This window comes from Anopheles maculipalpis, chromosome 2RL, assembly GCF_943734695.1.
Source record: "Anopheles maculipalpis chromosome 2RL, idAnoMacuDA_375_x, whole genome shotgun sequence".
In the NCBI taxonomy this organism is placed as follows: domain Eukaryota; kingdom Metazoa; phylum Arthropoda; class Insecta; order Diptera; family Culicidae; genus Anopheles; species Anopheles maculipalpis.
Window position 1 is genome coordinate 33,255,260 of NC_064871.1, and position 17,755 is coordinate 33,273,014.

Genomic DNA, 17,755 nt, shown 5'->3' on the forward strand with positions numbered 1-17,755 from the left:
ATTTTGCCCACCGTTTACCGCTCGGTAAAATGAAGTGCAATAAGCAATGTGCGGTGTGGGAGAGAAATATTGCTTGCTAAGCTCGGTCGGTCGCTGTGGCATGTTTTTTTTTTTTTGTTTGATCCGCCCCCAAGTAAGCGGAATGCAACCTCCGTTGATGCTCCGTTGATGCAATGGTTCTCGATTTTACTAGCAGTTTGAAGTGTACCTTCGTCTCTCTAACGAATCCTTCCCCAGCTCCGATGATGCGTTCTGATGCGCCGGTTTTCCCCAGTGAGAGAAAGACCCATAAAAAACCCCGCCAGTACTTCAATGCAAAGACCAATAAAGGCTGAAATAGCTGTAAAGGGAGTGTCAAAAGGGAGGAAAAAAGGCTCCAAAAGGTGGATTGTGGTGAATCCATCTTCACTGGTGTGGCTTCACCGGAACCGAAACCGAAAGCTGGGAACAGGAAATGATTTATTCATATTCATTGGAAAGGAAAATTGGTTTTAAACGAAGGATCAAATTGCCGTTCTAAAAGGCGCTACGAAAAACGCACCATCGTGATGCAGTGAGACGGCTGTCGGTTGGTCGGTCCGTCTGTACGCCGATAAGGAAGGGCAGGTCTTGCCGTGCCGAATACATCGATTGGGTATTCCGCTTCAATGTGAGCCATTGAATGGAAGCTTCAGTCACAGTCACCATTCGTAGGACAGATTTAAAGCCGAATGAATTAAATTCATTAGTCACGTGTAGTCGATCGGCAAAGTGGCGATGGTGATTGGTAGAAGCAGTCAGTCAGTTTGTTGGCTGCTTATCGGGAGAGTGAATAAAATTCGGTAGCTGTGTTTTTTTATGGGATAATTAATGGAAAAGCAACACTATTGGAAACGTGTTGTTACAACATATATACAGACAGACAAACAGTGGGAGTAGTGGGGGGAAGGGGATCATACTAATAATCCGTTAGCACGGCAGAAGAGAAATATCACTCTCAGGTAGACCTCGTCGCAGTCTCCCAGCAGGTCCCGAATTGGAGTGTTTGGCAACTTTCCAATGCCCCGGACTGCGTCCAATAAGGCGGGTCGAGCAGCCTCGTATTCCACACAAGACCATAGAAGATGTTCTTTGTCGTGGTATCCGAGGCCGCAGCCACATACTTTGGAGTCGACCTGTCCTATACGCTGGAGATGCGCGCCCAAAGCGAAATGATTAGACCTAAGCCTAGACTTCATTCGAATGAACGCACGATCACCTGAGATGCCGTGGAACCAAGGCTTCAAGGACACTTGGGGAGTGATCGAATAAAGAAACCTCCCGAGCTCATCGGTGTCCTACAAACTCTGCCACCGAGCCATGCAGAGAGACTGTGGGGCACGCATGTACTCGTGAGGTAAGATAAGCCTGTCGAAAAAGGACCCTTCCAAAGCACCCTTTTTGGCCAATTGGTCTGCCTTTTCATTGCCGAAGATACCGCAATGTGCAGGCAGCCAAACAAGAGATATCCGGAATAATTTCTCAAACAATGAGCTTAAGACCTTTAATATTTCTTTTACGAAGTAGTCCGGGCTCTTAATAGCCTTCACAGATTTTAATGCTTCGACAGCGCTTAAACTGTCGGAGAATATAAAATATTTGTCTGGAGGACAAGCACTTATAATCAACAAGGCGTAAAAGATTGCGGCGAGCTCCGCTACATATATCAAGCTTGGCTGGCGTAGTTGGAAATATGCCTCGGATACAATGTTATGTACGCCAAAACCGATGCCCTGCTCTGATGAGGATCCGTCAGTATAAAAATGGTTGCTGTTACAATGGTCATACTTTTCCACAAAAATGCTGCGAATTGCTGTTCTGCGAAGACTATCGGGGATAGACTTAGTTTGCTCTCTCAACGAGGTGTCTACTGTAAACTGGGAACTGTAGGATCCTTGTAAGCTGGCAGCTGGATTCTGCAGTATTGTGGCTATCGGCTGCATGCGTTTTGCAGGCGCCAGGGTCGCCGGCGACAACATTGGATCTCTGAACCAATTGAATTAGGTTTGGATGACGTGAAGTTGTGACTGGCGGCTTTACTGTTGGCGGAATACGTGAGTTTGATGCTACTGTAGCTTCACAAAGTTGTAGTGGCTTTCGGACTCGTGCGTTCTGTTGCTAGTCACAACATCCAAATGCTCGCAATGATATGGAGTGGCGAACACCACAAAGATTCCGCAACAAAGGGGGATTTCTTGGGAGCCAGTAGTTAGTGTCCACGGCACGATGCTCTAAAGAGGCGCTAACCCCTTGGAAATAGAGAGGACAACAACATCAGAACCATATCTGGCATAAGGTGCACTTGAATTGAGGGAGAAAGATATGTCTACACTCCAAATAGTATATAAGTTTAATGTGTTGTTAAGCTATTTATAATTAATTATGACGGTCCAGTGCCGTATTGTCAAGTGTTGTAAAGCTAGATATAAGATTATATTTTGAGGAACATGGCCTGGCCGTCATTACAAAATACTTTTTTTCTTATTTTAATATTTATTGAAAACAGATATGCACATAAGGAGTGAAGTACCATGCGTCTCCATCGGTAAAGGATTTCTCCCTTAAAACGTGTTTCAAATGTAATTAATTATCGCAAGAAATAAAAAAAAAACAAACATGAAAAATTAACTGCCTTGCTGTCCTATTTCATGCTATTCGAATACCGTTGAGCCAGTTTTAGCGCTTTTAATTAATCGCCCAACTGGCACTGAATAGTTTAACTCCCATTGTACCCCATTCCATTGACAAGGGCGACAAAGCAAATGAAGTAAATTGTAAGCGCGTGTCTTTCTCTCTGTGTATGTGTGTTTTTTTCTGTATGTGCTATCGTGTTTGCTTTCTTCTGTGTATCGGAGTGGGCAACCTTCCTGTGTCTGTGTATTGGTCTGCGATTGTCACACAAATTATAGGCAATAAATCTCGGCACACGCCCAGCATCGCCTGCAGACTGCCACTGCTGGGACAACCGTTGAGCCTTTCGAGTCTCGTGCACTCGTAATGGCTGCCCGAGCCCTCAAAGCAATTAAGAAGCGTTTGGGCGAGGAGCTTCACTGACGCACGAAAAGACAAACAGCAGCAAAGTCGTGCCTCGGATGGCCCCGGCTTATACTTATTCATTCGCACGGCAAAGGCTTACGGGGGCAAAGTGGACATCCGTGGCGTGGATAGGACGTCATGTCACGCATCACTGCCCTTGAAGGCTAATTGATTATCAACCTCGTGTGTGTGTGTGTTCTTGGAACGGTTCGTTTTAATGGAGAATTCAACACGAGGGCGCACACACTCACGCACGCCACCCTCAGCCATTGATCATGTTTCTGGCCGGGAAAATAACAGAAAGTTCAGCCAAGTCTCGACGCCGAGCAATGTTGGCAAGCGAGGGATTAAAATGTTGCTCCTGATTGTTTCGTTTTCATTAGATTGATTGATTGGACCCACTTGGTTGGAAAAGATCGAGCATCACCCATGGGCTATATGTATGTAAATATATGCGTAAATCAACACAGATGCTTCCTTTTCTCGAGAAGGTTTGGATTGGACCGGGTTGGCCAGCACTTTATCAAGTTGCAATTAGCTGAAGCAATAGTGTAGCGCGGGTGTTTTCGTGCAATGGAATGGTTTCGAGCGATTTTATTGTTGTAATAATAGTTTGTTTTATAAAAAGAAGAATTGATTTGCATTTTAAAATTGTTCGTCTTGTTAAGTGTATAAGCTCAGCCTGGACTGTCTAACAGACTTGGACTTTCGTGCAGTATATTAAGTCAAAAAGAGATTTGCAAATAATAAATAATTAATCAGCGGTGCGATATTACGCTGTTCACTGAACGATTATGAGTTAGCTAGCAGATGAGCTCTATATTTTAATATTTGAATTCAAAAATAGATTCATTTTGAAGGATTTATACGTACACTCAATGGACACAATTTTTCTAGGCAACTCAATAGACAACATTTCAATTAATAACTTCCATCAAAGGGTGTTTAACAAACATACAATATGAAATAAATATAATAATATATTCGAAGTGGGGCGGCCCGGTAGTGTACCGGGCCGGGACCGGTTTTCAAATCCCATTCGGACCGTCCTCCCGTAGTGAGGACTGACTAACCAACTACGAGGTATCGGCAGTCTAGAAAGCCATTTCGATGGCCGGCATGACCTTAGAGGTTGTTAAGTCAAGGAGATGAAGAAGATATTCGAAGTGAAATAAAATAAATTGTTCAGCTGTTTCTGAAGAATTTCTAGAAGTTGCTTCTCCCTACTTGAATGTTCAATAATTCGTTGAAGTCCTCGGCCAGAAGTTTTCCTAAACAGTTCATTTGCTCGCTGCTGATGCCAGCACCGAATCTTCAAGATCTTTTTAACAAGCGGCCTGTAGCAACCCGCTCTATATCCAAGTTTAAAGACGATAGAACGACTATATAAAGTTATGGGTTCCTCGCAAGTTTCAGGTGCATTGGATGATACGACGAAACTGTCGTGATGCCAGAATTTGTCCACTTTAACAACACAATAATTGAAACAACTCTTCAATTGCAGTTTTCAACTGTTTCGGATATAGCTGCTTTAAATCGAAGTACATTGCTGTTTCATTTTACTCTGTACATAATGAAATATTATGCATTATGCATATCATTTTGGATTGCTTGGGCTAAGGGCTATGGAAGGACATTTTTTTATATTCGGTAGTTGAACTCGTTAACGATGAGTTTGTCCTGCGCTGGTCTCATTTAGAAAAATGCTTGTTAAATAAATAATACAAGTTCCACTATACTCGTTGAGCTGATATGAATATGTATTAGAGTTTACTCATTAGCAACATGCCTAAAAGGTAACGAAAAGATGAATACAAATCGGCTGCTGGTTTAGACAATAAGGTAAAAATTTGTCAATGCTCAAGCATTTATGTATAACGTGCCAAAACTTTTAAAGAATACTTTTACAATTAATATCCTCTTTGGGTCTGCCAGTAAAAACAGAAATATTTTTCGAAATGGCATTTCGATGGATACTTCATGCTTAGAATGATTGAAATACCCCAACGCAGCGCCGCTAGGCAAAAGCTCAATTTGCTGAAGCTTTCATCATCCACAGGCATGATTTTCGCTGCACGTGTTGCCGAAGCCGAAGGGTACTAAAAAATGTCGCTAAGTGAAAGAATTTGTATTAACGCATTCGTTCGTTTCACACTGAGTTTGAGTGGCGCGTCTCCATCCATTTTACAACCGTCTGGGCCGCCGAAAAAGTTCACTAAAGCATGCTATAATTTTCAACATACACATTATTGGTGTGACTACACCAAAAAAGGCACATACACACAGACACATTATCTACCTTGTTTAGCATTCCGGTTGGAGGGAGGAAATGATGATGACGCCGGATGATAATACAGTCGCTTAGTATATCAATATTCATGGTAGCACATTAAACGACACGTACGGCGGTATTGTACTGCAAGTAACATCTGTCGGATTACGCGCACCCGGGTGCGGTTTGCGTGGGCACCTGTGAGTCTATACGGGCCTTCGCCACTGTCAACAACGTCGGCTTGTTTGTCTTCAGGGCGTGCCGGCAAACAGTGCCGGGGAGTAGGGAAGCGTAAGAAAATCGAGCGTCAAGGCGAGAATTCAATTATGATTTATTTTTGCATCTCGATTATGTTGAAAATGGGGCCACAACGAAGAAGTTTCACCTGTGCTGTGTGCAGAGATACACATGTTTATGCTTTTGTTTCGTTGTTTGTGATTTTTACCATGTCTTATTGTTCTGTTTCTTTTCTTTCTCTGTTTCTTTCTATTGATAGCTTTTCCATCACCATAACAGCACGTGCCCGGAGTGGCGGATAAGCATTTCGGATCCGGTGTTTGCCACCGGGCGTATCGGCAACACCATAACAGCACACCATCCAAAAGCCAGAAAAAAATGGTGTGAAAAAAGTCGAAACTAATCGAGTACCGCCGCTTTGCCATCCTCCGACGGTGCGCGGTTTGCCACGACTCAAAACGAATGTTGTTTGTGTACCGAGGCTCGTTCCCGATACGATTGTACCAACCATACCTAGCTGCGAATAGATGGACACAAAACGCCAACGAAATGAAAAATGTCTTCGCTGAGGAAATCCGCATCGTTTCGGTCGAGAATCCCCGTACGCCGGACGCGCCTACCGCATAGACGCTGTACCAGCCCGGACCAGTCGGTGGTAACGATCGGACACAGCCACGGTTCAGAGTCATCCATCGCTACCGGCCCAAACGACGCGGGACCCGGACTGTTTGGGAAGGTGGTTGGCCAGCAGCCAAAAGCTTGGTACGATCGGAGCCATTGCTACTCGTCCTCGAGCTATTCGAGCAGCGACGAAAGCTGCGACTCGGAAGCGGCTCCATTTCAGGTGAGATGATATCATATCGCTTCGGAGGGTGCGATTTTTGTTTGTTTGTTTTTGTAAGTGCACACGATTTTCACCGGGCTGACAACACGAACAAGCGGGTAAGCGCTGTGGCCTACATTTAGGCGCTATCGGCTAGCAGTATCGGGTGTGTTTGCGATACATTTTATACCTTGTTATGGGGGTTTCACCATTTGATAGCTGTTTGTTAGGACACACTTAACAAAAAGGGTGCAGAAAGGAGTAGCCGTTCGAGTTCGAGTTCCAACTGTTGTGCGAAATTTGTAACAAAAGAACGCAAACATCGGGGCAAATAGTTTCTATGGCCATCGAGCTACACTACTACACGGATTTTGAGTTTTATTTTGCTATTCTTTTGATATGAGCTAGCATAAAAGATATGATTTCACAATGTTCAACAAATCATAAAGACAAATAAAATTAAATACCTTCTCCGAACTAGTTTGCTATTGAATGAACTGGACTCGATTATTAAACTACTCATCGGTGACAGGTTTTGCTGTTACGTTGTGCATTCAATGGATTAGAATAAATTATAAATTTTACCCCTTTATCATAATTAATGTTTCCAAAGCACATCACCAACATCAAACAGAGTATTTTTGCTTCAAACACATATCTGAATACCTGGAAATTTAAAAAATAAAACCGTTCACCTGTGAGAGCTATTTTGCCCATTAGTTTGTAGAATGCATATCAATTATTTTATAATCCTCCGTGCCAGATTCATGACATTTTTGAAATTTCTAAAACATTTTATTTCAAGTATTTTTAATGTTTCCAACTAAATTTTTTTTTCCATGTAATAACACATGAACATCTAATGTGCTATAGATTTCAAAATGTTTGCGGTTTTAAAATTTTGACAGCAACAGTAGCGCCGATCTTCACACGACAGGACCGGGGTTCAAAATCCTATCCGAACCGTTCCCCCCGTCTGACTATCTGTGGACTGACTATCGAACTACGTAATATCTGCGAGTTTATTTAGCCATTCGATGGCCGCCGTGGCGTAGTAGGTCGTAAAGCCAAGAAGCAGAAGATGTACATTTCGGACATGTGGAATTTTGAAAACAAATTTTGGAATTTATAATCAATTTCTTGAATGATCGAGCTGTATCAAATTTATATTTGTTCAGATATCCATTTCAGTATAGATTGTTGTATTTTTGGAATCTTCAAATATTTTGCTTCATATAATCTGCTTGATAGCTTGAATAACCAACCGAAAATAATGAATTGGTGAAAAATTCTATCTTCTCTCTTCTTGGCTTAATGACCTTCTCATTTTGGCCATCTAATGGCTTACTAGACTCGCGGATACCACGTAGTTAGATAATCAGTCCTCACCATTCTCTGACAGGGAAATTTTCATACTTCATTACCAACACAAATTACTTTTTATCTTACACAACATTAATCAAAAACCTTGTTCAATTGAAAACGTTAAATTAGTAGAATTGGGAACGCTTTACATTAGAAGTGCCCATAAGGTAAAAATATTAGAGCTAATAAGTTATAAATAAAGGAAATAATTCGCGTCCAACCTCACTACAATCAACGCATATTAAGTTACTCCTGCAAATCCTCATAGAGCTACAATACTTTTTGACAGGTGACATTTGCAGAAAATTACTCAAAGTAAGTTCTGAATTATAGTCCGCAAATTGTAGTGTCCTACTTTCAAAGAATAATTTTTCAAAAAGATGAACTCTTTCACCACCAACCACAAATGTATTTTTTGAATAAAGCATCCATCTTTCTCGCACAAAACTCCAGACATATCTCAAGACAACTGCTCTACTCTTGGTACTAATCGAGAGCATAAAGCGTGGAGAAATGAATCTTTAGCGAGGTAATTATTGTTGCGGTCTGTTTGTAGGATTTTGCTTCGCAGATTGCTTTACTTTATTCATATTGCAACGTGCTGTTATGGGTAAATTATTAAAAGCCTCATTTGCGAGAACTCCGTTTGCGGTCGGGTGTGGCAATAAATGGAAACACAATCAGCACCCCCAGCAGACGACTGCTAGTGGTACGATTGATCATGCAACGTTAAAAACCTATCAGCCAATGTGTGATTGCTACTGATTTATGCATTTACTTTGCGCTGGGAAGACCGACTTTGTTGATGAAAAACGTTACTAAGCATTATTGTATGCTTTAACACGCTTTGAAAGCTAGGAAACTAAACGAAATGCGCTTTATTATAGTTAGTTTGAACAAATAACACCACAAACAGTTCTAAACGGAAGGTAAAGCTCTGTTCGGTTGTGACCAAAATTACCCAAAATAAACAGCATTTTCGAAACAGCAAACGATACCTTTACCCATGCACATTTTGAAGCAAGCATTTGGTCGCTATCGAATTTGATTTATTTATTAAATTTGCACAACCGACCACGAAACGAGTGCTGCATTGGGTAGAGTGAGCCTCACAGCAAACAATACTGAAATATGCTCCCCATTTTCCAAGCCTTAATCATCCTGCACCACTAAAGAAGGAAAAGGGTGACGTACCCCATTTTTAGTTGGTGCACAATGCGAAAAAAAGGCGCAAAAGCACACACACACACACACACAGAGGCCATTTTCATAAATACTAAAAGCAGATTTATGTGCCATTTCGATTGCAGCATCTCCTGAATCAATCATCGGTTGCAACCAGTGCCGGCAGTCCGTATCAACAGCGAAGGCAGCTACAGGATCAACAGCAGCAGCAGCAGCCACAACTCGAACATCCGTACCATCGGGTACCACCGTTGGGCTATCGGCACCAGGAGACCGATCCCTACCAACAGTTTGAGCCGACGTTCCTGCCCCACCAATCGCTCGGTGCGTCCAGCTGTTTAAGCACCTCAACCGATGCCATGAGCCTGGACGGGCTGCTGGATTGTGTCAGCACGGGCACCTTCTCCTGTCCGCCATCGCCAAAATCGAAATCATATTTGGGTAAGCGATTATTTACGACACGGGCGGGCGTTGTTTCGTTTCGTGGAACCAATATTGGAAGGGACTGTCGGGAACGGGTTTGTTGTGAGATGTTGCGGTTGTGTTGGGGTTTTTTGGGGTTTGCTTTTCGTTCGAATTTTAAACATTTCGGACGTCATCGTTTGTGATGCGTATTGGCGCAAGAAGAGTTCCGTGGAAACGTGTTCACGGTTTACTTGTTAAAACATTGACACTTATTAATTCGATATGAATTCGATTTTCTACCATTATGTGTGTAGGGGCAAAGTGATGCATACAGGGGGTTTCCCATTGGAACATGCGCTATCCGTTGTAATTATTTTTGCTGTCAGTTTCAATATTAATTTTGCTGAAAGCAATTATAATTTTAATTGTCTAGTGGATTAACAACAAAAGAGCAATCAACCCATTCAATAATACTAAATCTCGAATTCAATTTTTTGTTATTGCGTAATTTAGGCAATTCTACCTGTTGGCCGGCTAAAATTATTTAAAATATATTATTTTGGCCATATTAAACATATTAAACATATTAAATTAAATTTATACGATTTTTGAAGCAAGATTTAAATTGATAAATTTTACCAAGGATGCTTGCTCGCTACTCACCAACTCGACGAAGAATGCCCGATGTCTTTAGGAATGTTTGGCCGAATTTGCTTTATTGCATTGCACAGTCTTTATTACTATCGCTTGATAGCTTTCCGTGCTTTTACGTGACTTTTCTACCACTATCGATGAAGCAAAACTAAAAAAGACCCAAATAAACCCGTCTAGAAATACCAGCGCAAACTAAAATACTGAACGATTTCATCCCACGCTTTCGTCTCGTTTTTGCAGACAATGGCGACGGAGGTCAGCAGTCGGGCAGCTTTTACGAGTCGCTGGAAGAGTTAAACTACGCACTGAAAACGCTCATAATATCCGACTCGTTCCAAGCGCAACGAAACATCCGGAATGCAACCTCTACCAGTACCGCCGGCACCACCGTGTCCCCGTCGGCCGTTGGGTCGGTTTCGCTAGCCGGAACGCTGGAATGTACGGTCCCGCTTGGTGCATCGTTTGAAAAGGAGCCGCAGCAGCAGGGAAACAGGCAGGCTAGTGTTGTACGGGTTAGCGAAAATCTGAGAACACAGGAATTCGTCGCACCCAATCTACAGAAGCTTAAGCATGGGGAGGCTCTGCAGAAGGAACAGCAGCAGCAGCAGCAGCAGGAGGTTGGTGTGGAAGAAGATGATGATCTAATTAAGCAGAGGAAACTAAGTGATTGGTATTACATCAAGACCGCTCCTTCCAAGAAACCGTCCAGCCCATTCGAGCGTCGTCGAGCGCACGGAAGCCGGCTATCGAATGAGGCAGCGAAGCGTACTGGACGCTTTCCACCGACACTGACGCCTCGGGCCTCAAATCCGGACATTGCGGGCGATGAGCGATTGCTGATGAAAGGGACCGCTGACAGTAAGCAGTCCCTCTCCAGACCCTTCCAGGGCGAGGTGAGTGATCGCAAGTATCCTTCGCCCGTTCCAAGGCCCCGTCGATTGCCTCCGTCCATGCTGAGTACGGATTCGCGGGAACAGCAGCAAAACTGGGATCAAGAGACACGTTGGCGTCATCAGCATCCGGGAGCGGTCACTAAATCCGCTTCTTCATCCAGTGTGAATCTTGGTGTGCGTGGACATTTGCAGTCGCCGGGTAGTGGAGGCTCTCGCGGGGCACGACTCCACTCAAACTCGGACCTGCAGCAAGCCGGGACGCGTAAAGCTATTGCACCTGCACTGCTTCAGGACGACTCGCTCGGAAGTCTCGACGATAGCTCATCGCTAGCCGTGCTCGGTGGTTCGCTAGCGTTTGAGCCGTCGGACGATCGGGACCGATTTTCGCCCTACTTTCGACGACGCAACCCAAACCAACTCGTACCACAATGGTTTCCACCTCCGCCACCACCACCGTACCACTATCCGCACCAGTCCGGGCTGCATCAGGAGCAGCGGAATATTTATGAGAACTACCCACCAACGGCCAATCAGTGCGTCGTGAACGATGACGAAGCAAAATCGGAATCCTTGTCACCGACGCCAACAGCACGTGTACGAACCATGAATGCCCACTCTAGCGGGCCACACTCCAACCGACCGGCACCAACGCTGTACGGTATTGAGGAGAACGAAGTGTTCCAGTACAAAGTACCGCTCGCTGCGACAGACAGCGCCAGTGACAGGCGACCACTACCGAGACCCCCGATTGACTCTGACGATGAGTTCGAGCAAGGCCAGTGCGGGATGCAGCCAGAGAAAAAGAGCTCTTTAACGCGGGTAAGTACGCAACGTCCAGTACAGCTGCAAATAATGCCAATTGCAAAAAAGGGGGAAATGCACCAGAATAAATGCCACCGAACCGGTGTTGGTGACAATCTTTTCTATTGAAAATACGGGATGTAAACTGTTTGCTATCAGCGCATTTTCTCCCATTCTTTGCTGTTTTTGCTGCTGCTTCACATGCAAACACGCGGAGTTCAATATTCATTATACAGTGCGCAAGTTCACCGTTGCTCGGCCACGGCCAGCTACTACGGTCCCTGGGAATGGTGATTTTCTTAGAAAAGCACCTGCTCCTGGGCTGCAGTTTTGTTGGCTCAGTTTGAATAATTATACCTTTCGGGAACTTGATTGCATTTTTATCGTCCATGAACTCGTGCTGTTGCATAAAACGGACGCGGGGGACGCGTTGTTCGATAAAGAATGTGCAATAAAATGTGAACCCATTATTATTCCGCTTTCAATCATTTGCTGACTGTTGGCGCATAAAGCTCTTCATCCACAGCAAGAATGAGCTTTGGCGTGAAGTAGTATTACGTACAAGGTTGTGCCACAAACAAACAAGATAATAAATTGTAAGGGGTACGAAACGCGTTAAAGTATGCAATCAACAGTTGGAATAGTGTTTTTTGACTAAAGGTTGTTAGAAAAGCGCTTCGATATTGAAAATTCATCATTATGGGCCAACTGTACATCTTATTAGTGAACTTTATCAATCGAAATATTCAATCAATTCTGGTAAGCGTCTTGCTATCGTATTAGAAGGAACTTATGTTTACTTAACACACATCAGCTCTGATAAATCAACAAGTAACATTCACCAACTCATTCCGAATATTTCATGTGTGTTTGACTGTGCTTGGGAACTTTCCGAGTGAAGACTTCATTCCAATAACATATTGCATGTTGATGCGTTTGGCACAGTCTTTCTAGCTTTTCAACTCCCAGTACGGTTAGATTTTTCACATGCGACCCATTTCCTCGGGATCACGAACCAAAAACCAAAAGAAGAAGATGAAATTGGCAAATTTTGATATCATCCTTCCCATCTTCCGTACCATCTGGTGCTGTAAAACATCCCCAGGATCATAGGTGTAGAGACATCACTGCAAAGGTCAGGTTGTCGTTTTGAAAGACCACAAAACGGCAGGGTCAAAGAATGGCAGTACCAAAGAAATTCGACTTTCAGAGCAAAATATGGTTCCATTCGCAGGCTCCCCTGTATGACGCACCACCGTCACGGGATGCTCACGAGAGTTCCGAGATGACGTGTAGAGGAATGTGATGATGTGGGGATTTTTTTCTTCCTTCTGCTAGCTTCTAGACGCTGCTCTGCTCTTCTTGAGCTTACTACAAACAAATTGAAATCAAAGCAGTTCGGCAAATGAGGGTTCCAAAGTAAATGGTAGGTAGTACGGCAGCAGTATCAATCCCGAGGGCCTTTGGTATTTTGTGAGCAATGAATGAAAAGGCGAAATAGAAAAAAAAAAGAAAACTGTAAACGAGGAGCAAATGGGAAGCAAAGGCACGATTCGATATAGTAGAAGATGTGCGATTCGAATGGTAGCGTTCGTTCGTCTTTTAGGAGACCCGTTGACCGGACCGGCGCTGGCAAGCAACAGCTGATGCCTTCGGATTGGAGAGCTGAGTTCTAGATAGACCTTTGACTTTTCCCTTCCCGTACTGTGCTTTCTCATTGATGACTGGAGAAGAGCACAGCGATAGCACACCACGTGCACGCCGGTCTATTTGGACGTGTTTCGAAGGATGGCTTGGATCGAAAACCACCAAACCGCACCAAACGAGCATATTGGACCGAAACCCAACTAGCACGTTGAAGAGCAGGATCCTACAGCACTTGCAGGATGTCTATTGCTTGGCCGGCATAATATCTTTCTACCCCGAAAAAGCTACAGGCAAAGTGATACGCTTGAATCGGCCGTGCGATATGCCGTTTCGAATTAAAAGAAAGAGTCCCCGAGGAACGTTTTCCGAGGCCGTTTCAAGGTTCCAGGGTGTGAAACTGAGCTCCGAGGATTGCCTGGAAAACTATTTTGTGTGTGTGTCTTTTTTCCTTTTCTATCTTGATACAACTGCTAGAAGCATTCGTTCCATTGCAGTGAAAGCTTTTGGGGGAACTTTACGATGAAATGAAGAACTATCATTGGCTAGTGAGATCTGTTGTAGTGACATTTGCTAAATTTGAGATAAGAATATGTCACCGTGTTCAAATTTCACGCGATCGGCAGCGACTACGAGGTTGAAAATGTCCATGTCCAGGGAAGTCTTATGTCCATGTACCTCCTTGGCTTAATAATGAGTTTACTGAATTTTCGGCAACGGCAAATCATTGTTCATTCACTGTTTCAATTAGATAGTTTGCGACAAATAATTTCAATATTTTCTTTCAAATCTGTCTGCTTAGAAAAGTCAAGACAAATAATAAAAAGGTAAGAAAAAAGCTTCTCATGGAGACGCCTGGTGTTTGTTGTAGCAACATGTGCCTAGTACGAAAGAAGTGACAAACCTTTCTTTACATTATTGCGGTCTACGATGACTTCAGGTAAATAAATAAAATTTTGAGATGGCTTACGTAACAAACGTTTTCTCAATTAAAAATGGCAACATTAATAGTCACAGTGCTAAGACGACAGTGGCGCCGGTCTTTACATGCCATGATCGGGGTACAATCTCATCCTACACGTTCCTCCGTTGTAATAACTGACTATCCAACTGCGTGGTATCGATAGGACTGGTAAGCCATTAGATGGCCGTGACCTGTTAGGTCGTAAGGCCAAAAAGAAGTTCCAACGCGAATTTTATTTGTTTCCTCAACGGTTGATGCTACAAACTAATATATTTGATGCAATAAGGTTGGTTATATTTGTTGGATGAAGCCAGTTTGCATTAAAATTGCATTAAAAGAATATCTGAAAACACTCTGCTCTACGGAGCCACCAATCTACGATTATTGATAGTTGCTTTTTCAGTACAGTCATCAGTACAGTACAGTATAGAGTAAGTCAATTAACTATTTTTGTTTATCAGTGCAATGCCACTAGTCTTGAGCTAGGCCAAAAGCTGAAAACGCTTTCAGTATATAAAAAAAATCCTAAATGCATTCCAGAATCAAGGGCTCACAACATAGAGCATGCAAAGTGATGAAAAATATATTTTAAGGATCATAACCTAGAACGCCACCTGTACGGGATCACATTGTGGTATTTGAGGGTGTCGCAAAGTGAAATAGTGTTGTTCACGGGTTAGGCTCACTGTTTGGGGTCCAGGTCTATATTCTCGACTTCGGTTGTCGGTAATGATTTTACAATAATTCTTTCTAAGCCGAACGGTCCTTATACTAACACATTCAATCACAAACATTTCATCAAGTGAAAACTAGAAAAACCTAAAAAACACCTATTTTTATTGCATGTTGGACGAATTAACAGTGTCGCTCTTCGAACAGAAACTTCAAATGATGTAAAACATGTTCCATGCCGTACTGCGATAAAAATCCTTTCGAACAAACGTTAAAAAATGTACCTTAAATATTTGTACTTTTGTATGATTAACAACTGGGATGTCATGCTTTATCTCCTCACAACGTCCATCTGTCCAGCTTTCAAATTATGCGCATTTTTTCCCCACTCTCTCTTTCCTCCTTTTTACGACTATTGACTGAGCCGCCCTTGGAAACGCTCGGCACGCATGTTGCCAGCACGCGATATTATTGTGATGCGTTACCCCGAGAGGGAGCAGCAGCTATTTTAAAATTTAATTCTAATTGCATCAAGCCTCGAGCGAGCGCGTAGTGTGCTGGCCTCGGGTATCGCGGCGAGCACTTGATGAACTCTTCTCGGTGGTGCGTCGCGCCCATAATCGTTAAGAACGCAGATACCATCGTAAAAGAATTTACGAGCACAAATTGTGCAAGATTGTAACGGTACGCCCGTTCCGTCCTTGTGCAGCTTTACGATGATGGTTAATGATTTTTGTTGACTTTGGGTTGTTTTGGTGTTTTATGTGGGTCATGTTTTACATCGCCGGTTGACGATTATTATGGAGAAACATTTTTGGTGCGCAGATAATTAGAAGGATGCGTTGTATTGTATTCTGTCAAAAGGGAGCAACTAACAAAAGCACATAATTCATAAAGAGAACGTAAACTGGGAAGCGCAACAGAGAGGAAGCGTTTAATGTGTTTGATGATGAAAAGGTACCACTGCTTTATAAAGTGATTATGCTGGAGAAAGAAATTGAACTGAAGTTTTAGAATAATATTTTAAGATTTTAAGAATATAATGCCTGCAACATTGCCACGTTACTGCAAACAGAAAAGTTCTGTAAGCGATTATCTCAAGATCGTTGTTTACACAACCAACTCTTTCTCAGTCTTGCTGCATTTTATTTTAGCAGCCAGCAAAGTTTATACTTTCCTATCAAAATACAGCATCCTTAACCTGTACCCGCTTTGCTTCGGCGGAGAAAAGCTTAAGCCACTATCAAAATACTACTTTTGATGAGTTAAAGTTCCTTCCTGGACGAACATTTTTCTTGATGTTGCTTTACTTAACACTAACTTTGCATCTGCCACGCTGGCTGCCGTTCGCGATTTACCGTCACGTCGGTCCGTTTTTACCACCCGCTTGCAAGCGCGGGTATTGAAACTAATTTAACTCTACTCGCTCGCTGATTATGCACCGTCGTCTTGTTTCAGCTTTACAATGTAAAGCAACGGTTGCAGTGCTGGCTCACCCACTACCATTGCGCCGACCCGAATCCAACCGGGCGAAAAGTTTTGCCTCCGAAAGTCATTAAACTTAAGTCGAAGGTGTTGCTCGCTTTCTTGAGCGTCAGGCGGGAATCAGAATGGATGGCTTCTCGCCAGCTCGCCGACTGCAAGCGCGTTAAGGTGTTTGCATTTTGCGTTGATTTATTTGCACTTGACACCGTTTGAAGTTGTAAGGAGGACCACACCGGATTGGAGAACGTCGGTGAGCGAGTGAAATTGCTCAAGACGAATCTGTCCGTGCTGGTGTCTCGTGTTCTTTACACCTTTTCCTATACATTTAGGACAAGTCAAGCACGTCCGCTTGCTTTGGATCGGTTTTAATTATAAGGGTTTTTATTAAAATTTTCATTTTCACCCCTTCACAATCAAGAAATTACATTCTTCCTTTTGAAGGGTGTTATTGCTACTTGTAGCGTTAGACATTTTGATGCTGCCCGTCATTCCGGAATGGAGAAGCCTTGAATAGAGTAGGAATGGGAGATGAAAATAATGCTAAATGGAAACCGACAGCTTCAGCACCAAAGATCATCCCGGCCGTGGTTAGTATTTCTGTTAAGCATCCTTGTCATTTCCGATCCAATGCTAAATCGCTTCGGTTATAGTTTTGTACCGAGCAAGGGGTTTAATGGTATTGGTACTTGCTCAACTTTTACTTTAACTGGGGCCATGATTTTAATATCTTTCTTGGTGGCAATGTAAAAACAGCATGAAAGTATTATGCTTAAATTACGTGAGGGACCGATTGCCTTGACCTTTACTTTGCAGGAAAACATTTGCATCGGAGCATGTGGAAGCAATTTAATTAAGCAACATCGGGCACTCGGGCACCACGCTGCAATTCAATGGAAAGCATACAAAAAGCCCGAGTGTCTCTTTATACTGCTTCAAACCTTGGACTGTTTTCCATACACACGGGCGCAGTTTACACAAGATGTTGTTTCTATCATGATAAAAGCAGAAGAAGGAGCAGCAGCCACACCGCTACAACTGGGTAAGATTTCCAATCACGAAGTAAAGATCGGAAATTGAAGCTTTTTTCTCGCCTTTCCTTCGATGCTCCCTTCCCCTGGTGTACAGTAAACAGGAGGGGGCAATGGGCAGATTAACAAAGTTTTAAATCGATTATTCCACTAGCTTGACACCTTGGCGCACAGAGGGTGAACGCGATTCGTTGGTCTTTGTCTTCGGTAAAGGTGTTGCATTGAAAGTTCCGACTGCTTACCGTTGAACCTTGGTGTGTACCAGTTTTAGGT

General features: G+C 43.2%; 2 protein-coding genes across 13 annotated transcripts in view; one reads left to right on the plus strand and one right to left on the minus strand.

The window, feature by feature from the left end:
- The window catches only part of LOC126557211 (protein groucho-like), a 345,364-nt gene that overhangs the window by 58,996 nt on the left and 268,613 nt on the right, over window positions 1-17,755 (minus strand). The gene's annotated exons all lie outside the window — the stretch shown is intronic.
- The window catches only part of LOC126556628 (uncharacterized), a 59,301-nt gene continuing 47,631 nt past the window's right edge, over window positions 6,086-17,755 (plus strand). Inside the window, exons 1-3 of the mRNA XM_050212006.1 lie at window positions 6,086-6,407; window positions 9,062-9,377; window positions 10,236-11,707. Of these exons, the coding sequence (XP_050067963.1) occupies window positions 6,120-6,407; window positions 9,062-9,377; window positions 10,236-11,707 (2,076 nt within the window). The 5' untranslated portion in view covers window positions 6,086-6,119. The remainder of the gene's footprint in view (window positions 6,408-9,061; window positions 9,378-10,235; window positions 11,708-17,755) is intronic.